This window comes from Anomalospiza imberbis, chromosome 3 (genome assembly GCF_031753505.1).
Source record: "Anomalospiza imberbis isolate Cuckoo-Finch-1a 21T00152 chromosome 3, ASM3175350v1, whole genome shotgun sequence".
Taxonomy (NCBI): domain Eukaryota; kingdom Metazoa; phylum Chordata; class Aves; order Passeriformes; family Viduidae; genus Anomalospiza; species Anomalospiza imberbis.
In genome coordinates this window covers 82,819,145-82,841,432 of record NC_089683.1, presented here as the reverse complement: position 1 = coordinate 82,841,432, position 22,288 = coordinate 82,819,145, and the positions used below count along the sequence as shown (strand labels likewise).

The window sequence follows — 22,288 nt, the reverse complement described above, 5'->3', positions numbered from 1 at the left end:
TTTTTCCTATAGTTTAGTAACGTGAGCTGGAAAGACCCCTCTAATTTTGGTGAAATCTTAACATCTGAAAAGCAAAATACTCTCTTCAATATGCCTTTCTAGAGTTCAGGGTTTAATACAGATCTCTTACAGTATACATCAGCTTTCTTCCCTGACTCCCTCTGCTTTTGTCATTCATGGATGACAGCAGGTATTCATTCACATTTCCAAATTAGTTCTTGTGTAAGCAAGGTGCTTTTGTAATCAGACAGATGCCCTAGGTTTGCTTTCTGACCCAGAGCTTGCCTGTCAGGGAAAAAAATGCCATTTGTTACTATCTGAAGATCCGCAGTGACACATTAGAGGGAGAGCTTGTTGCTAATAATGCCAAGGTTGTGTTCAATCCCCATATGGGCCATTCACTTAAAGAGCTGGACTCGACGAGCCTTGTGGGTCCCTTCCAACTCGGAATATTCTGTGATTCTCTGAATTCCATCTGGAGTTCAGGGAGGATTGCATACAATGAAGTCCTAGGAAAAAAATCAGGGCCAGCATCCAGGCACAAAAGAATCCTGCTCAAAGTGCAGAGGTTTCACATTTTTATTAGAACAAGCAGTAAACAAAATTTCCTAAGTATAAAATGTAGATCTTCTCTAGTTCTTGAGTCCTTCTCCCAGACAGAAGAGTCACAGCATGAAGGGTAGATCGAGATTCTTTTCACCAGTGCCAAAGTAAACATAGCCAAATTGCTTGGTCATTGGGACATGATAGAATGTCAGTCCCAGCCACAGCAGGCTCCGCAGCACCACCACAGTGCCTCCCTGCTCCAGCTGGATACTCCAGGAACCTGTGTGAGAGATGTGCAAGTGAATCACTGGAAAAGAGAAAGAGGCAGGGCTTCTGCAGCTAGTTAACCTAAGCTGAGAGAAGGGCTGCCATGGGTTCTGCCTGACCAGTTAACAGTGCACAAGGCTGCACTGGGGTTTGTGACACCTGAAAAGAGAGAAGTCGGGGAGAACAAGGGAATCGATAAACCTCGATACCCTGTTTTCCTTTTGTCAGTTCAGCACTGCAGGCTGCCCTTGTTTCCAGATGTCTGTCTGGGTTCACATAGTAGCATATTCCCATGGCTATGGTGGTAATGTTGTATGCGTCACAGGAAGGGACCCTCAAGCTCCAGACTGGTATAGCTGATCCCCAGGAGAGACTGCAGCTATTCTTGGCTGTATCTGAGTGGGCAGCAGTTACTCCAACAGGCTCTGCCACCTACTTGCTGTAGCTAAGTGCTGTAGAGAGCCAAGATGAGCTATAGCAATCCTGCATAGGAAGGAAATTTGTCCTTAAAATAAACTTCTGGCAGTAGTAGTGGGAAGAGAAAGAAGGTGCTTTCCTCCTTCAGGGAAGACTGGTTTCTCTGATGCAGCAACTGGAAAAAAAGAGAAAATGAAAAGTAGGGCATTTCCTATCTGAGAAATATATGGAAAAGGTTAATTCTCTTCAGTCTTTCTTGGCTCCACCGTTGAAGAGAATGTGCGTGGTAGGGGCAAAGGGATTAGTTTCCACATTAATTTTGTTTTGGCTCCACAGAAGAGGTTCAGAGCCAGTGTGAAAATGCAGTTTCTTCTGGATAGAAGGAGCTCAGAGCCTCTGAGTATTTATTTTACATCTGACATGACAGCTTGGGAATTGTGCCAGAGGGAGGGGGCTGAAGTATCAGCTTGGATTCAGTGCTGGAGGGCAAGGAGCTGCCAGGAGAAGAAAATACCAGCTTCAGCACCAAATCAATAATACCTAGAGGCTACAATGTAGGGAAGAAGGGTCCTCCTGAATCTCCATCTAGAAAAAACAGGAGCAGGCCCAAATTTTAAAAATGTGGTTGGAACTGTCAGGTTACCATTGGCCTAGAGTCAAGCAGTCAGCCTATCTGTACCCAAAGCCAAAATCTGCCAATTCTGGAATAAGCAGAAAGCGCATAATGTGTTGGGCTATTTAGGCAGTATTCATCTTTGTAGATAATTTTAGGCTCATTAATTTTAGGCTCATCAATTTATGCTATGATTCATGCTTACTCATGTCACGGTTAGCCTGGGGAAGAACTTCTGTGACTGCTGTCAGCTGCGTGTTGTCCCGCTCCCACTCACTCGTGACTCTTGGCCAATCTTAGTCACATCCGACAAAGGGCTGAAGGGCTTTAACACCCCAGGTTCCTACAGCAGGTCTCCCTGGGATGTGGCCCAAGGGCTGACTGCACCTCCTGAAGCTTTGGTCTGCCAGCAGCTGCAAGGAAGCACAGGCTGTCAGGCCTGCCTGGCAGCTACAAGGCAGCAGCTAGCTGGGCAATCCGCGTTCATGCAGCCTTGGGCTCTTGCATGTTCCCTTCACAGTAGATGTTGTCTCATGTGCAGTTCATGGCAAATGACAGTAGCTGAAGGAAGGAGGGAAGCTGAGGGGAAATGTTTATATAGTAGCTGCAGAATCAGAAAGAAACAATACAGTTCAAAACCCTGTAAAACCAGGTGTTGAGTTGTGCTGCTCACCTGTTACCTAACTCTTCATATTTCTGTACTTCTCAAAAGTTTCTTGGCCACCACTGTTTCCTCTGCCACCTTCAGTAGCAAGTTCCACATGTTTGTTATACTATAATATGCAAGTCTTGTGTCATCTCTGATCTGCTACCTTTCAAAGTACCCTCTTCTGTCATGTGCAGATGTGGAACTCAGTGAACAGCAAGAATAACTACCTCCTTTCTGACAGACTGACTTGAGCTGCTGGACAGAAGTACAAAACAGACATTCACAGTCTTTTTCTGGAGATTTCTGCTTTGGAGAACTTACTTCAGACTCACTCTCCTCCACATTTCCACTAAAGACAAACAACTGGGGTTGCAGTAAAGCAGAGGACTAGTTAATATTGAACGGTCAATACAGGTGTGTGCCATCTTTTCACTTTCATTGCACTGACATTCTTTACACAAGTCCTACATACAACATGAGCTAATATCTTCACAAGCAGTGGTTTCACATACAAGGCAACCCCAATCTCCCATCCAGTCTCTCCAGTGTCACTCATATGGACACAAACTGGCCTGGATCTTTTTCATACTTGGAGTAAAAATGCCTATTATGGTTCAGCCACTGGGATTACAGATCCTGACTGAGGGGATCTGCGTGTTCTTAAGAAATTCCATCACTTGGATAGCATGGAAGCCCAGATGAGGAAGACTTTGCTAGAAGGCAAATCATGAAGCACTGAAGCACTACAGCCATTTGCTGTCAAATGACAAGCTTTCGGTTTCTTGAACTTTGTCTCTAAAAGTTTTCAGCATTTGCTAGTGACATTAGCATGACCATGCATAGGAGCGTTGATCAACAAGTAGCAGGCAAATAGGTCTGAATGTAATAGTGACTCTCAATTTTTCCTTTGAATGACTGCTCCCAGCACATGGTTCTTCAGCTTGAATTTGTATAAATGACCTACAAGTCTTTCCTCCAAATACTGATGGTACTTGCTGCAGCTTTATGCACTAGTTTGTGGGGAAGGGGATGGTGACGCGCCGTAAACTTTTCGTAAAGTTTCTCTGACAAAAAGATAATGCAATGAGGAACTCTCACTGTCTGATTTAGGACCAGTCCTCTGAGAAGCAAATCTGTCAAGAATAGGACTATGCCTTGCCCTGCTGGGTGGTGAAAACCTTTAGGGATTATCTAATTTGTTAATGTCTCTCAACATACTGGAGGCATCTAACAACCTGGGTACATGTTATAGCTTGTTTATATATATTCACCTACACAGATGAACCCTCTAACCCAAACCATTTACACAGAACAAAAAGAAATGCCTGGAGCATGACAACTGGGAAAGGTAAGAGGGTAAGAGGGAAAACAGGGTTTTCAATGCTTTTAGGAACTGTATCTGGATTTAGACATCTTTTTGTTGGATAAATTCACAGAGGAGGTAGAGTAAACCAGCATAATTAAATCCCCATATCTGTGCTCTGGGGCAATAGAGTACATGGATCCATGATCTCAGTACATTTACCCAGTGACACACAGTCTTATCAATCTCAGCAGAGAATTCAGGAGTGTTAACTGCTGATCAAAGGAACTTCCCATGCACCTTCACACCTGGCAGAAATGGACAGATAGAATTGAAGATGGCTCCATTCACTTTCACGCTACATCTCTGAAGGCTGTGATGTGCAGTTTCTACATTACCCTATCTGTCCAAGCTGCCAGCTCTCAAAGGGCTTGAATTTGTCATTTCATAAATGTGAGACCTTTGGGGAATATTAATTATTATTGTTATACTTTCCAGCTCTTCTCTGGCCCTTCATTCTGCATGTAGTTCTACACAGATATGAATAGTAAAGTTTTACTGATGCTGCATAAGCCTTCCTGTGAAATGAGGGCCTGAACAAAAACAAGTCCCATCTGGACTGGCACAACATAGGTTGAGAACAGGAAAAAATTACAAGAAGCTGTCTGGAACTGTAATGTCATTTTCACTGGCATCCTGTATTCAGCCAGAATGATGATTTATCCTAAAGCTGCTCTTTATGCTGCAAAGCCAAAGAATAGCAGCACCTTTCACCTTCAAAGAGTGCTACCTTTCACCTTCTACTAACTGGATCACTAGAGACATTTTTCTAACCTAATGATCAAAGGTGATTTTTTCAATATACTTTTCCAGACTGGACTTTTGCAACACACAAAACCCATTCAGAAACTGCATTTGATACACAGTGCTGGTGTATCTTCTAAGAAGAGATTACATTAAAGTTCTGGAACATCTCTGGGTTCTTTGGACTTTTTAATAAAGTGAAAAAAATAGAACCTGTTATCTCATTACTTTTTTTTTCCTCATATCTCACCACATCAGCTGTATTTGAGGAAATGTTGCATAAAACAAAATTTGAATTTGTGTGACATGGAGAAAGTTGTTCTCTCAGAAAGATACAGGACACTTGTGTTGTCTTCTATCACAGCTCAAACCTCACTATACTCAAACAATATGCTTTTTTTGGGAGGGCCCACCTTTTCTGTAGGAGTTTGAAATACTGATGTTGTAAATCACTCTAGAAGTACTTTAAACAGTAACTCATGAACAGTATGCAATAACAGCTTAAAATAAATATACCTTTTTTTCCTTAAGAGAAAGTCTTAGAAATGCATTTAATAATGCAATATAAAAAGGAATGAGAGCTTTGAAAATTAAATGCTACTTTCATCCTTTTTTTTTCTCTCTTTTGTTTTTTAAACTTCTGTGCTATTACAGATGGTTGTTGGGGTAAAACCATCACATAGATAGCTTCAAGTCTGTGTTACTATAAAAATGTAGAATTAGACTGCTGGGTCCAAATCCTTTCCATCAGTGGCTGAGAATATTCCATGGCAGTCCCTGTGTCAGACAATATGTCTCTTACTGAGAGACTGGGAAGCTCAAAGCATCAGTTTGTAAGGTACACCAAGATTCCTAGATAAAAGTTGTCAAGAAAAAAATATTTTAAAATATTATTATTTGCATTGGAGAGAATACAACTAAAACTAGGAGACAGCAAGTTAAGGTTGGATTTCCTAGACTTAAATACTGATTTTAACTTGCATCTCCGTGTGTGCTGTCTCTAAATCAGGCAGCAGAGTTAACTTCACACATCATGTAAAGCTCACTGAGTGCAGGGAACCGGTCATTGCTCTCACATGAGAGATTCCTACCAGTAACACTGCTCTGGTGAGGTTCCCAAAGTTCCAAATACATTTCTTAAAAGAGCAAGTTAATATTTAAGCTGCACCCAGCAACCTTAAGAAAGCCAAGCAGGCTTTCTGTGCTAAAGCTATTGCCTGTTGCTGCTCCAGAAGGGAAGGGAGGGAGCTGCTGTGTGGGAGGAAAGAGCATGGGAAAAGTATCTGCTGGATGAAGATCTGGAGCTTCCTATTCCCTCTTTGGATCAGGCTGCAGCCTCCACCCCTCCAAACACAGGCAGGAATTCTAAGGAGTTCCTTACATCTTTCCCAAACAAGAAAGTGCTTTGAAGATCCTGATGTTCACCCCATGTTAAACCACTGCCTTTTTTATGGCCCTTCAACAGCTGCCAGAACACCAGGGCTGAATTTCAAAAGTCAACCTTCTTCTCAGCTTCTTCTTCCTTTCCAGTCGCCAATAGAAATCCCTGTCTTATCCCCCATGTCTCCCTCAGCTATGGCCTGAATCTTGTAATCCACAGAAGCAATAGGGTGCGTGAGACATGAGCTTTTAAACAAAACCCTTCCAAGAGGGCTGTTTGCAGAAGAACTTTCCTGCTGTAACTGGTCCACTTGCAGTATGACCTCTCATAACACTGCTGCTTTGGAGGTGATTCAGCAATGCCTCATTTCAATGCAAGCTTGAGAAGAAACAGCTTTAAGAGCTAGACAGCCTGATAGGGAGGCTCCACATCACAAAAGCTCACAGAGGGTCATAAAAGTGACATTATCAATTCTTCTTCAAAGGAGAAAATGTCTCAAGGGAAAAGCAGCCACGGCGTGGTTGCACTTACCATTAACACATTATGCTGCCACAAGAGCAGGTTACAACATCTATTGCTGCAGTTAGTCCTGAGTGAGAGTCAAGTATGGAGTCATAGGACAAATATTAACACCCAGAGAGGGACAACATAACTATTTCCCTCTGCAAAAGCAGCCGCTGCTTGGCTGCATGACCCCAAGCACTTAGAGCTGACAAAGCCTCACGACACCCATGGGATTTAGCTGCCATTTCCCTCTAACAGAAAATCCTACATGAGGAAGAGCTTCCTACTTCTAATTTGTTGTCTGTAGGGAACAAAGACAAATTGCAAACCAGAGCAGCTGTAAGGAAAGGTCACCGTGCTTTGGCTCTCAATAAATTGAGCCACACAGACATTTTCACGCACACCCTACCAGCCATAAGGACACATCCAAACAGTCCTATGTGAGGCCCAAACTCCTTCATGCCACTTCCTGGCTGCAAACTAAATCTCTTCCATTTGCTTGACACACCACCTGCACCCCATATGTTAACACTGCTGTCAATATTTCCAATTCCCCATATAACTATTTAATAATAATTAAATAAAAACACAGACTGGTTGCAGGTTCAGTACTATTTTTAAAAGCCTCCAGAGCCAAGAAAGCACAGCTTACAGTCAGATGCTGCGAAGTGGCTCTTGCTTGGTCCTAATGCCTGCCATGTCCTTAACATACAAATACCACTATGCCCAAAATCCAAAGTAAAATGGTCATACTTTAGAGGCTTTTCATCTCCATTATCCTCTCCCACTGGTGATGCCTCTGCAGTAGAAATTATTTAAACAGGCCCAGATTTTCTCTTTACACGTGAAGAACCTGTTTCCTGCTACACAAGGAAGACCCAGGGATTGCAGTGTGTCCCAGATACACAGTGTTCAGGTACCTCCAAGTAGAAATGAAATTCAGGCCATATTTAGACATTAGACAACACTGCTGCTTAATTCAGCTGAAGCAGCCTCTGCCCTCAAACGTTTATTCCCACCCTCATCATTTTTCCATCATAGAGACCACAAAAGTGTTTATTTACTGCTTAGTGAGTCAGGTAGGGGAAATAATCTGGCTGAAAATATACTAGAGAGCAATAAGATTATTTTTCCAGCTGGAATCTGCACAGCCAGCAATGCCAACACAAAAGAAGGGACAATACACAGAAATAAATGAGCACCAGAGGATAGGAAGGATTGAAAAAGCTAGCACTGAAATAATACACATCAAAATAGAGCCTCCTTTATAGCCCTGTTAGTTTAGCCTTTAGTCCTAAATCCACCTGATAAAACAAAACAAAACAAAAATATTCTAATTAAGAGAAAGATGCAGACTGCACAGAAAGCATTAGAATAAAGACTTGGAATAGGGCTGTGCACTAGAGGAAACAGCAAAACCATATGCAATCAAAACTTATAAGGTGTAGGAAAAACTGATTAAAATCCATGCTATTAGTATTCTGACAACTACAGTACAGATGACTGAATCTTGCGTTTTCTGTAGTAAATTTAGAAATCTCTTGGAATGGCAAATCACCTCCTTCCAAAGCACAAGTTTATGCTGGGTCTCATCACACTCCATATTTCTTGTTCAGCTGGTCGCTGTGGAAACGTTTTTGGAGCGTGCCAGGAGTCACGTAGCATCTACCTGGGGAGCCCCTGCATTAATCCGTCACCTACGTGGGTTTCTCTGAGCCCATTGGTTGGTGGGAAGAAAAAGGAGTCTCTCGCCCCTCCCTGCTCTGAATGAAAGACGCTTCCTCTAAATCTTGCTACAGGATTTCAGGCTCAATTCTGCTTCTTTGGGGCTTTTGTCACCAAACAAATGTGATGGCTTTGAAAGAAAGATTAACAGTTTGATGAAAGGATGCAATGGGCAGCTTTGTTCTAGCCTGCTTCCCCTAGAGCTTTTGGTCACTGTCACTTTCTTACCCACGGGAGAATATCTGTCTGACTCTCAGAGGAGATTATGGCCACCTTGTAAAATTTTTCCTCTCCTGGTAACAAAGCACTGGCCACTTTGAGGAGGTGATAATGATGAACAGGGGCTGGATTAGGGGCAAAGAACCTCACATTGATCTCTGAATTCTGAGAAAACACAAAGGAGTCGATGCTGGGATTCAAAACCCACCAAATGCTTAGAGCACATACAGTTCACTTTCCTGCAGGAGGGGCAAGTCCACAAGCCCCATCAGTCCCCCAGTTGTACTTCTTACCTCATCATCAAATTAGCAAGGCTAGTTAAAAGAGTTTGGGATGAGGAACAGATGGCACGGATTATAAACTGTTGGTGTTTTTGTACTAAACTAGATACGAATTCTGGACCGAATTACCCAAAGAGTTTACGACTTTCTGAGAATAATGTAACACTGAGAATTTCCACATAGCACGCTGCAGTGCTAATTCTGAACACTAAAGGCTAAGCATCTTTTAATGACTGTGATAGCCTAGCTATATCTGCTCAGCATAACTGCTGTACAAATATACCCGAAGATGAACTGTCCCTTGTCCTCTTCCCTTTACACACTGCCACACATCCCTTCAGCATGCATATTTTCAATCCATATGATATTTGTGTACAGTAAAACAAGATGATGCTAACTGAACTGGTTTCTTCCCTTCAAAAGCCCTGGAGCCAAATGGGCAGCAAATAGCAAAGCAAAGCTATATGCAGGGCTGGCACCAATGCCAATGACTGCACAGGCAGGAGCTGCCACTCCTTGGAGCCCTTTCAGAAACAGATCACTCCTAGCAAAAGTTGACTTCGTTCTGACTTCAGTAAAACACAAACTGTCCTAGGATTTCCCCCACAAGTAATTTTTCATCATTCTCTAGAGAAAAGTTTAGGCCAAGGCAGACTGATGTGGTGATAAACCTGCAGCTTCTGGTTCTATAAGACTTTACCAACATTTCCCATCATTTTAGCAAGAAGTTAATCTCCTTTTTATGTCCAAGGAACCGGGAGCTTAAATGGAGACAGGGTGTGTCATGATTTCTTTCACTGAGAAGGAAAAAAACCTTTAAATAAAACCCTTTTCAACCCTGGAAAGTTACTACGAAGACTCTGCTTCTGTCCTCTTTCCCTACAGCAGTCTGGAGAGTGAAGGACTCCACCACAGCTCTCAGTTGATGGACAGCCCTGTTCCACTATAAACTCGTCTGAGGTCTGACTAAACAAAACTCTGAGGTGATACAGACCCAGGACCCAAAAACAGTGAATACACTGCTTTATTGCCCATAGACACAAAGCCCAAAGAAAACAGGCTCCTTTCCAGTAACCCAAGCAGACCATGATCAGCCAGTCAGAAGCTCTAATACTAGCTGGGCCAGGAGTCCTCCTGCTGTGCTGCCACAAGAGAGGTTCCAGTCTGATCTCGAACTCCTGAGCTGGCAGAACCCCAGCTTGTAAAAGGGACAGCATCTTATCTTGCTCCCAGGCAACTTTCTTGGGTCACTGCAGGAATGGCCTTAACAGCCTCTACACATCACTGGTAAAAATTAAGAGTGACCCTACTTTTAAAGAATGTAGGGGACATGCTTATATATTGTCTACGTCCATTCGCATGCGTGTGATCTCTATGGATGCTGAGAAAGCCATTGAAAAGCCTAGTGACCATTCCAGAAATTGGCTAAGCTTGAAAGGGAAAGAATATCTTCTCTATACCTACAGTTCAGGAGGCCAGTATGCCACACACACTCTGGAAACTCAGGACATACCTTTTCCTTGATTTGATGCTTCTCCTGGTGATTTTTTTCTCATTTTACTTTTTTGTGGTTTCCTTTTCTGTGCTCAGCACTGACAATGCTGGCATCATAGTGCACCCTGCTGGAAGGCAGCAGCTAGAGTCATCCTGGAATTATTCCTAGGGATGGCCGAGTTCAGTTTGAACAGAGAAATTCAGGTACCAGTGCTTATATCAACAATCCACTAAGCCAGCTACTGGGTTCGGTTTTCAGATCAGAAATCCTACTGTTCTGATGCACACTCATCTGGTTTTCTCATTCTCTAACATTGTATTTTAAAGCTTGTTTGTCAAAATGACTTGTGTTAATGTCAGGTAACTCCATGGGATTCTGTAGCTCAGTTTCACATTCACCAAGTCTAAGGATCACATCTCCTATAACGAGCAATGAGGATAGCTGTGAGCCATGCTAGGTATTTCAGTCTACATTTTCGCTATCTCTTTTTATCCTTGCAAACGTCAAGTACTGCCTTCTCATTTATTATGGGTCTTTTAGTTTGGATTTCAGTGAGACAGCTTGAAATGCCTTGTCCCCGTGTGGCTGTTGGCAGGCTAAGGAGTAAAGTGCTCTTGCTCTCGGCTTTCACAGAGCTGGGGAGGTGCTGCTTTTTGTTAAGCAATGAAAGGGGAGGGCTCAGGTCACATCTGTGAAATGTTAGTGGAGAAGGGAGGCTGGGTGAAAGTAGGTGGCCAGCACAGCATAGCACTTCGGTGGATTTTGCAAGGCCACTAGGGAGATAGGCAGCCATTTGTCTTAGAGTCCTGATAAAGGGCCCTTGCCCCTGGTGGCTGGCTGGGGGCTGTAAATACCTCTGCAGACACAGACTCTTCAAATGGCTGGAGACCGAGGCTGATAGGGGATTAATCGCCTTGAAGGGAGGAGGGAGGGGGGAGAGGGATCGAAAGCAAGTTAATTAGCTTTGTTAATGTATGGAGATAAAGCAGGGTCGTGCCTCCTGGCCTTCTTCCTTCATGCACCCTGACTTTTAGGACAGTCATGATGGGGCTACCAAAATGGCCCTTGAGAGCAGCCACAGAAACTATCTTCCACTTAGAAATGCAGCCCCTCCATCTTCAAGGACCCATTAGGCACCAGCTTTTGCTAAACCGATAAAGACCGTGCTAATGAACCTCAGATGACAGGAGGTTAGTGTTCTAACCGAGGCTACTGTTCAGCAAGCTTACAGAAAAGCTCGTGCTCCAAGTTTTCAGCCAAAGAAATGGCCACAAATCCCTTTGTCTGTAATGCTGAATAGAGAGTGCTCCAAAACCACTGCACTTTTGGGTGAAGAAAAAGCTACAATCCAAGTGGCTGTCACTTTCTCCACAGTCAAATGGTAAAAGAGCTGGAATGATCTTTGGTCTAGGCATTTCTTCCTCCCTTACTTTCATCTTGAAATAGAAAGTAGACAAGACTCACTGATTCACCCTGCCACTGTATACCCATTTGGACTGATGCTATAAAATCTCTCCCAGCAATAAAGATCCACAATAGCAGTAAGTCAGGAATCTCCTCAGCCCTCTTTTGAGTCCTCACATATCATAGTTCAGAAAGCAATGCTAGCTGAAATGAACTGACTTACTCTTGGAACCCTATGTCACCTTTGTGTTACTGTTACTGACAATGAAGAAGCCCAAGCTGAACATCACCCTCCATGGCTGCCATCAAGTTTATGGCCAGGCATACCAGGAATCTGGACTCCTGCATACCATTGCCCATTAAACTGAAGTCACTTACACATATCTGGAACTATCAACTTGTATTTGGATTTGACTGAAACACAATTCCCAGAAAGACATTCAGCATGATGTTAAGATACCAAGAGACATAGGCTCATCCATTACCCTTGCTAACTGGTAATCTTTTCACTCTTAGAAATTGTATCTCATTGTTCATTTTAGTTCTGGGTATAATTTTTAGCTGCTGATTCCTGTTATGCCTTTCTCCTCTATAATAAATAGATCTTCAGTACCTAATACTTAAATTCCACAGAGTATTTACACAGTGTAATACAGCCATTCTCACAGGCTTTTCCTCAAGATAAACAAATTGAACTGTTTATGTCTGTCACCAGCCCTTGAATAATTTTGTGACTCTTTTCTGCAACTCTCTAGTTTTTCAGTGTGCAGTAATCCAGTTATGATTCCACTAGCAGTATATGCAAAAGTAAAATCACCCCCCTGTTCCTAGTTTCTACACCCTTGTTTATGTATCTGCAGATCAAGTTACCCTTTTAGGTCTCAGAATCAGCCTGGGAGCTGATGTTTAGTGAGTTGTGCCTGGATTTCCTTTCAGAGCCACAGTTTCTAGAATACAATTCCCAAAGTCTGTCTTACAGTCCTTACTTTCCTCATGCGACTTTGCAAGTATGTACACCAAAATGTACTGTATTTAAGTAAGCCCAGTTTTCCAGATGTCTGTATCCATCCTGCCCTTGTCATTATTTGTCTCTCCACCAACCCTTTATTTTTATATCATTTATAAATAAGTTGAAGAATATCATATCAATATTGGCACTGGTCCCTTTCTGACCTCTCCCAGAAATATACCCGTTCACTGAATTCTGAATAACAACTGCTAAGGAAGATTAAATTTAGGGGAATAATTCTGCAATGCCAGGATTTATTAAAGATTATTATGCCACAAGTCTCCTGAGATAATAATTTCAGAAATAACTTATCTGACTCCACCGTTTTAATGTTTTTGATCCATGGTAAATGTTGTTTAACTCTACCCTCTCTTAGCAAACAGTTTGAAAACTGTCTGAAACAGTATCTTATTGTCTTTGCTTGATGCAAGTCCATATTCTTCCCAAAAAGAAACCAGGGAAAAAAATTGAGCTCTTCTGCCCTTCCACATGCTTATCAGCCTTTTTACCATCACCATTTAGTGACAGTTTCCAGTACCTTTACTATGATTTCTTTTCTTCTCAATATAGTTTAAAAAAATATCTGCCTTACCATTGTCACGGACTACTCCAGTTATTCTGCCTCCCTATGTCATTCTCTACTCATTATAAATTCCAATTTATATCAATCACTAATCATTCCAAACCTTCTACAAATCCTTTTATATGTCCTTTTTAAAATTCTAATTTCTACTCTTAATCTACAAGTGAACTGTGGTAGGTTTTCAGCTAAAGGCAGCTATTTAATGACTGGGGGTCATGACTTTTGAAGAAAGTCTTCTCATATAAATCCTATTTCCACTCATATCTTTTCCTATCTAGACATACCTCCCCGCTTACATCAGTTTTTAACAGTGTTCTGTTGGTATCCCTTATCTCCATATCAAAGCGATCTGATTCAGTAATCTGTAACAAACCCTGAGAGTCAAGTTATTGCTTTTCTGAATTGCAGTTTGAAAGTGCCAAAGAACTGAATTCTCCATCCCTTGTCTCACTTCCTTCCACTCCCACCTCAGGCTTTCACTCATCCCCTTTCCTTATCCTTGCAGAATGGGGCATAGTCTGATCTGATACCAGGGTCACAGTGAAATCAACACTCCCCCTCCATTTTCACTTCCCCCATTATTACCAATGCCTGAAATGTGTCTATTATTTCATATATTCACAACATTAAGTCATTAAGTGAAAATGCTGTAGGCATGCTAGGTATTATTGCTATTTGCTTTGCCATTCCATTATCTACAAGCACATGTATAACTGCCACAGCCCTAGCTCCTGAAATACTATGTCCAGGGTTCCAAACTCCATGCAGCAGAAAGGACAACGCTGGCAATGTGCCAGCAGCTGAAAGGCCACATCTAATTCTGCATAAAGTTGAGCAGATTGTCTGCTTAGACCAGAGCAAACAAGCTTATCTTTAATGCAGACATATGGCCAGCAAAACCTACGGATCCCAGCATGCAATGTTCTGGACAGCTGGTCATTTGGATCAGGATGAAGCACTACATGATCTGATACTGTGGTGACAGAAGATCTGTATCACAACCCCTCCATGTTCATGCTGTCGAGACAAGGTTCTCATTTCCCACTTTTCTCTAGAATAATTTTTTAAAATGCACTTTTTTTAAAAAAAAAGCTAAGTCACTTGTCTGTGGGAGCTGAGACACCAGAATGATTAAAGGAGGAACAGCAACATATTCTGAACTTTTAAAGTGCACAGATAACCTGATAGACACACAGACAGAATGTGGAACCTGCAAACACCACAGATATCACTGGTAAAGATAAGAATGGCAGACAGTTTTGCTACAAAACTCCAGGTTTTCCAATTTTTCACTAAACTCTGCTTTTACCGTTGTTGCCTTTATTTAACCCAGTTTTAACTTCCTTTCTTCCCACCTCTCAGCTGTCATATAAAATGTTCTCTCTGCCTCCAACTTTCCATTCTGTAAGACACCTCTGCTCTCCTATAATGACACACCATATATCTTATGACAGTTACCCCCTTGACAGCCATCACAGATGCTAAGTATCCAATTAATAGAGAAAACTATTCCAACAGAGTTGTTACTTTTAGACAGGTTAAAATCAGCCCTTAATCTCTCAGTTCTGTTCTTTAGGTCTTTTAAGTTGATAGGGGAATTTAGCCAATGCAAGCTGGGAGCTTCACTCCAATGTCACTTACCCCCAGATCACTTCGTATGTATTTATTGAGAAGAGAGACAATTCCAGCTTCAGTCACAATTCTAGATGCAATAAATTTGGGAATTCCTACTTCTGCTCTGACAATAACTGTTCAAGACAGGATCTAACCAGGAAAGGCAAGAAAAACTTTGGGTCAAAATGAGGGGATTTGCCAGAGCTATGAACAACATATCAGTAAATAGAAAAAACACTGTCTACTTTTTTTGCTCTGTCAGGACCAACATGCACTGTCAGAGTGCAAGGAAAGTAATCTGAGAAACAGAGTTTGAATATCTCACAACCAGGAGTGACTCTGGCAAAGTCATGCTGATAAAATCAGCAGAAAGTCTGTGTCTGTCCTGGCTTTTTCTCCACATTTTCACAAGCAACCAGTACTTTTAGGCAAACTGAAGGCTTATTAAGGGAGGCTGGGTTGATCTTTCTTTAATGTCATAGCTCCTATCTGCATGTGATAGAATGCAATTAGAGAGGCTTCATGCCTTGCTGATCCTGTAACCGATTCCTGTCTTACCTCCCTCACCTCCTTCACCTCATCCCCAAATTCAGGACAGAACAGGTAGAGCTGCACAAGTCCATGAAGAATCTTCTCTCGCATTAAGAAGCACTCAGCTGCACTTTAGCTCAGGTAGACTTTCAGAGGCAACTTTTTTAAGGGTACTGAAATCTACACTAATAGCAACATCTGCCTGGGAAGGGGGTAAAGGTTCATGCTTACACAGACATCAATATGCCGCAGGAATACAATCACAGCAATGACACAGTTGAGCCCCACTTTCTATCTGATACCAGGTAAAATACAGCTACAAGTGGAATTTCATTTGAAGATTTCAACAAAGCCACCATCTTCATGTCTAACACATGGTGTGTCCCCCTACCACGAGGGAGGGAGGATAAAAGAGGGGGGACCAGTGGGAAGGCAAACAGTAGCAAAACCCAAACTACCATACAAAACTGCAGCTAAAATTTTCATAGGAGATACCTAGGATCTAATCCCTCTTGCAATTCTGCTTTGAGTCAAAAGGGCCACCTCAATGAGCCAGGGTATGTAAAAATGTGCAGTCTGTTCCAGATTACACTTCTGGAAAATGACTGCATAAGGACACTCCCAGTTAGTTTAGATTTTAGCGGTTTATGTTCTGTCAAAAATGTTCAGAATTCAGGCGGGAGCTCACATTCCCAGTTCTTTTTTTGCCCAAAGGGCGATTGGGAGGAGGGGGTAAGAAGAGAGAGGAAGGGAGGGAGGAAGGGAGGGAGGGAGGGAGGGAGGATCTGAAAAGCTATTTACAGTACTGTCAATTCACTGCCCATCCACTCAATTCCATCTGACACAGGTCACCTAATATCCTATCCTATTACTCCTGGACAGGAAAAAAATAAAAAATCTAAGTTTGAATTGTTTCCCTAGAATCTCCCTAGACAGAGGACATAAAAACACTTGGTCCAATAAATAAAAAATGCAGCAAATCAGCAAAACCAGATAGAAACAAATAACAAGCTGCTTCTGTCTCTTTACAGCATTTGCAGTTGTCTAGCAGAACAGTAGAGATGTAAACTGAAGATACAATCCAGTATGCCTGTATTTTTTTCTCCTTTCAGGATGTATAATCCTGCCACAGTACAGACTATTCCAACACAGTTTATCCAAGGAACATTTGAATTCAGTCTCTTTGAGATACCAGCTTGGTGTTAATGAAAGCCCGTTTAGATAAAGAAGAGAAATACTGGGTGGAACAAGAGGTGTGAAATACTTCAAACCACATAAATTCTCTCTATCACTGGTGGAGTTATCTCTCCCCATAGGGTCACCAGTTGTCACAGGCTTTACAGAAGTCAGGAGGGAATATGTCACTGAGGCAGAGTGTGGCCAGACCTGTTGAGAGCATGTGACAGCCCTGGTGCACTTACCTCTTTTTGTTTTAAGCATTTAGAATTGCTTAAAACAGGAAGTAACTACAATATTTAGTAAAGGATAAAGTTCCTTTACAGATTCACAGAAGCTTCTCATATCACCTCTACAGTAACCCAGCCCAGTTCCCTCAGTGTTTCCAAGGCTACTCAAACTTCCCTATTGCCTTTCCTCTCATTGCATCTCTTGATTTTGCTACCTTTACCTCGTGGGATATCATGCTCCAGAGAATCTAGAAAGTCGGTAGATGGGTCCAGGTTAGCCTTTTCCAGCAGGGTTTTATTCTTCAGGTTAGCAGGCTCAGTGAAATGGAAATAGGAGCTTAACTTTTTTGCCTCCACCAAAGACAGACCTGCGAACAGCCATTGGTGAACATTAATACATACGTGAAGGAACAAGGGTAACATTCATTATACTATTGAGTGCCTCTAATGCCCAGAACTAAATCACAATCTTTCTCCAATAGACTCCACAGAAGGCTTGTCAGAAACAGGTGTCAGCACTCCCTGATGCTGTGCATTGCAGACCATACTGACTGCAGCCCCAGATAACCAATGGGTACTGACTTGAGGACAACTTTCTGTGCCCATTTGGTCATATCCTATATCTAAATGGACAATTCACTACTTCTACAATTGCTAAACACTACCATAAACTACAGTTTATACAGACAAATTACTCAGTTTAATGACTCAGAACTGTTACTGACTTCCCACCTTCCAGATATGAATCATACACCTGAACATTAGTTGCACTGGATTCTCTCCTCCCTGTTCATCTTATCCACAGGGGAAAAAAACCCAACTGAAATCAAAACATCAGTTAGAGAAAGTCATCTTAATTAAAAGCCTTTATGATCAAAGTACAGTTGATCCTGATAAAGACAATCAGAATTTACCTTCAAAGTGCCTGTTTTCATGCACAGACCCAAGAGGAGTCTTCACAAATGCCCCTCGGGGTACGATACCAACTGCTGTGTCTATCTGTTCTATCGTAGCTATGAGGCGGGCCTCCTCCTTGATCACAGGCTTTAAAGAAAAATAGGGAAATTTTAAAGGCAGGGCTTTCCTTGTTTTTGTTTCTGAAAATAAACTTGAGGTGATACAATGGACTTATCGTCTTGGAGTCCAATGGCACTAAGAGGATCTCAAAAGACATTTCATAAGATAGGACAGAAAACATGGTTAGGAGCAGACAGTTTAGACTCACCAGAGATCTAACTATCCATCCCTTCATCTGTTCTTTCCTCCCTCCTCTATTCACCTACTTAGGACTTACTTATTCATTTATAAAGAATGCTGCCTGCAGTTACTATTAAAGCTTCAGAAACTGCAGTGAGGATCTGTACTAGTTGTGCATAATAAAGCACAAGGGATATTTACTATTTCTGAGGCCTATTGAACTCCTGAAAAAACTGAAGTAAGAGATCAATCAAAAAAGCTGTTGCTACACAACGACAGCGAGGGATTACAGAGTTACAGAATATTCTGAATTGGAAGGGACCCATAAGTATCATCAAATTCAACTCTTAAGTTAACAGCCCATACAGTGATTGAAACTGCAACCTTGGTGTTATAAGCCTAGTGCTCTAACCAAGAGGAAATTGTGTATCCTTTGCCTGACCACACGCTCATGCTGGTCATTACAAGTGAGGAGAAGCCACCACCTGTGCAGTGTGAGTGGGACAAATGTAGCGAACAGAGTTCGAAAACGTTTTGCTGGATTTACCTCCTTACCACTTTGAACCAGTCTTGCAGCAGCTTCTGCGTTTATCTCAGCCAAGCTGTACTCAAAAGAAGGATCCCCCTGAAAGCGGCCCTTCAGCTGCTCAGCCAGTGCAAGAATCTCCTTGGTGGCTGGCGTCAGGAGGCTCCAGTCCAAGCAGTTCAAGCTGCCAACGACAAGCACGAATCAGGGCAGAGCCCGGTAAAGAACGGAGCTCGAAGCAACTTTGCCAGGCCCCTAAGGGCATTCCCTGAGACTCCCTCCCCAGAACCGGACAGCGCCCCCCAACGCGCACAGCTCCAGACGGGCCCGGCCGGTCCCTGCCGCCCGGGGCGGCCCCGCACCTGTACAGGCGGCTGCGGGGCGCGGCGCGGTCGGGGCCCAGCCCCTCAGCGATGTAGTAGGCGCCGCGCACGCCCTGGATGCAGCCCCAGAACCAGACCCGCTCGAAGCGGTAGTCGCGCTGCACCAGCGGCAGCGAGGCGCCCAGCGCCGCCCGCCGCTCCGGGCTGAGCCCCGCGCCGCCGCCGGCCACCAGCGCCAGCGCCGCGGGCAGCGACAGCGCCTCCATCGCGCTCCGCGTCCCCGTTGCCGGGAGACCGCGGCCCGCCCGGAGTCACCCCGCGCTTCCGCCGCTGCAGCGACGGACGAGGCGGGCGGCGCCGGAGGTGCCGTGCTCAGCTCACCCCGGCCGTGGCGCAGAGACGGTGACGAGCAGCAGCCCAATAAGGATGCGGTTACGGGTGTCCCTGCACTGTGTTCCTGTTTCGAGAGGCCTAAATCCAGAGCCAAGTCCAAAACGCAGGCGGGGATACAATTGCATTGGGCCTTCACCGGGATACCACAAAGGGCTCCATTTGCTTTATTTCTTACATGGACAACAGGGAAAAAAAACCCTTCTGAAGCTCACTGCTTACGATGTCACTCTTAGAGATCCTGAGTAGGTCCATGAAATTGATGAGGGCTGAAGCACCTCCCCGATGAAGGCAGGCTGAGAAAGATGGGACTCTTCAGCTTGGAGAAGGTTTTATGGAGACTTCATAGCAACCTTCTGCTAGCCTTCTACTAACAGAGAAGCCAGAGAGGGACTCTTCATCTCGAACCATAGTGATAGAATAAGGAGTGTTAGGTACAAACTGAAAGAGAGGAAATTTAGCTTAGATATTAGGAAGAAATTCTTTACTGTGAGTGTGGTGAGACACTGGAACAGGTTGCCCAGGGAGGCTGTGGATCCCCCACTCCTGACAATGTTCAAAGCCAGGTTGGGTAAGGCCTTGAGCAACCTGGTCTAGTGGGAGGTGCCCCTGCCCATAGCAGAGGGTGTGGGGACTGGATGGTCTTTAAAGTCCATTCCAATCCCTTAACATTCCATGATTCTGTGATCTTATCTAGCTCATGTACCTGTATAAATAAATGTCGTATTTATAAATTACAGCATTTGGATTGCTCTTTGGCAGCTTATTTTGCTGAATCACAGACATCCAGGAAACAGCTCCTGCCCTAAAAATCTTGCTGTCTGGCTTAACACAAAATACAATAAATAAGAAATGAGATTGTGCAGCTGCTTAGTCAAACAGAATTTCTGTTTGACGTCTTCAGGAAATTTAAGCTTTTATATATGTGTGTTATATAAATAAATATGTGCATGCACTTACATTTAAATCCATTGTAAAGTCATAAATTCTTTCTTTTTCATCCGTTTCCTGTTCACTTCTAAGGAAAACACTGATCCTGGGACCTCTGCCTGTAACAGTTGTCACCTGATTTTTTGTCAAGTGAGACGTTTAATGGGCTGTACAGCACACAAGCTGACCCATTAGCTTTACTTACCCTGTACAAAAGGCAACTCAGATTCCTGAAGATTAACCACCTTCTCTTTGACGGGAATCAGGCAGAACACACAGGAGTGACCACAGACTTTTTGTCCATGCTGCCACCTACCTGTGCCTGATTTGCCCAGTGGAATAGGAAACTTCGGGCTTTGTAGACTCATTTAATCACTGATTTCTCTAGAAGTGCGTGTTAGTATTTTATGTTAGGGCTGCGACTGTCCAGTGAGCAGCGGAACTGCAAGCCAGACTCATTTCACATGAGTCAGAGAGGGAACCCAAGATCATAATGAATTTCTGCCACTGTCAACCACAGCTGGATTCAAACCAGATGCTAACAGCTGAGAGGCTGTTATGGATCTTCCAAGCCACCTAGTCTCTAGTCTTTGCCTGCCCTGACTGAAGATTATCAAAAAGAATATCTGTAGCGTAAGGAAATTCTTCCTGGTTCAGTAAAGTCTGGTGGGTAACTCTGCTCCCCTTTGTCTTGACCCCAATTACTAAACACTGATAAGGATCGGGAAGTAAGTGGTTGCATTATTTAACAAATGAAAGGTCAAAAGCGCTGCTATTCAGTAAGGTCAAAGGTTACCATCACTGTTATTAAACAGTTCGAAAGCAGTTTCTTCCATTCTTTGCCATCCCAGGCTGAAACAAGGAGCTGCTCAGCAGTAGGCAGACAGGAGGGAAGAGAGGCACCAGGCATTATTCAGCTGGCATCTGACTACGTGGCATTTCTGAGACACCTATTTCAGCTAGGGAAGGTACACAGTCCAGCAGCTCCCATCAGAGGACTGAGTTCTCCTGCCTTTGCACAGAACATGCACATACCTGTGTACCAAACAGCTTCTGCTTCTCCCAGCTCCACCCTTTAGAGCTGGCATCCTTTTGGGGGAGAAAACAGTCTCAGGCTCCCTTCCACTCATCCCAGGCAAGGTAGCAAAGCTTACTGAGCATCTTGAAATACATATGAGTTGTTGCTGTGTGCACAGTGTCCCCTGGATGCTTGCACACCTTTCACAAAACATTTGAAAACACTTTTAGTGATGTAGTGAACTCATCTTCATGCATGTTCTTTAGTATACCTCATCTCCAAAGAAAGAAAAATAGCTATGTCCCTTCCATTTCTGCTGGTACAAATTAATAAGGCTGTCCTCAAAATCCCCTTGCAGAACAACTATTGCAGTGTCCCGGGCATCCATTGGGCTGACACTGATCACAAGGTATAGTGCCATCCATCACCTGCTTTTTTGTGTGGCGGGGACAAATCTGCAGTTGGTTCTGATGCAGTAAAAAATAGATAATGGTTATTCCTCCCAGGTGTGTTGAATATAAAATCTAACTTTCTTTCAAATCATCGCAAAATTTCAGATTGTCTCTGACTTCATAAACATTGCAGCTTTGAATAATTTTCCTGCTTGTAAGTCATTACTGCTAAAGATAGTAAAAGATAGTAAGTAAGAGAGGAAAGTACAGGGTTTTTCTCAATAAGGAAGGAAAGATAGATGGCTGCTTGTCAGAAGGAGAGGAGACTGTGGATGACAAACAGCTGAACAAACTTCAAGAACTGCATAGTGAAGCCTTGAGCTATGCTGAGCATAAAAAGTAAGGAACTAGAGCCAAGTGACAATTTAACAGCAACAGAAGGGATCAGGAGTGTCCCTACCTGATATAGTACAGACACTTTCCTCTGTCTTGGAGAGTGTACTAAACATGGAAAAATGCTGGAAATACCTTGATTGCACACTGTTCAAAGGAAAAGGGTGTGGGTCTTTTGGCTTGTCCAGGACCAATGCTGTTTTCTCCATTAGTGGGACCTGAGCTAGCTGTGTGCAGTCATGGGGGCGCACAGAGAGGAAGGGGTGAATGTGCAGTGTGTGACATGAGCTGAACTCCTCCACTTCTGGAATGCCTGCAGTAGCACTCTCGGTAACAACTCAGCAAGAAATTTGGCTAGTAGGTCAGGA

General features: G+C 43.2%; 1 protein-coding gene across 7 annotated transcripts; it reads right to left on the bottom strand.

The window, feature by feature from the left end:
- Positions 1-565: 565 nt before the first annotated feature.
- Positions 566-19,094, bottom strand: RSPH9 (radial spoke head component 9). 7 transcript variants are annotated; one of them, XR_010997481.1, is made up of 7 exons: positions 18,837-19,094; positions 18,496-18,658; positions 17,666-17,795; positions 16,973-17,119; positions 2,720-2,747; positions 2,049-2,616; positions 704-826 (listed from the first exon to the last, which is right to left on the bottom strand). XR_010997481.1 is itself a non-coding variant. In XM_068185426.1 (5 exons), the coding sequence occupies exons 1-5, from the start codon at positions 19,061-19,063 to the stop codon at positions 666-668; spliced, it is 834 nt and encodes a 277-aa protein (XP_068041527.1). In that variant the 5' UTR covers positions 19,064-19,093; the 3' UTR covers positions 566-665. The 7 variants fall into 7 exon arrangements, 4 of the variants coding, with proteins under 4 accessions (XP_068041527.1, XP_068041528.1, XP_068041529.1 ...); XR_010997483.1 differs by having other exon boundaries at positions 2,720-2,744; XR_010997482.1 differs by lacking the exon at positions 704-826 and adding an exon at positions 931-1,724.
- Positions 19,095-22,288: the final 3,194 nt, after the last annotated feature.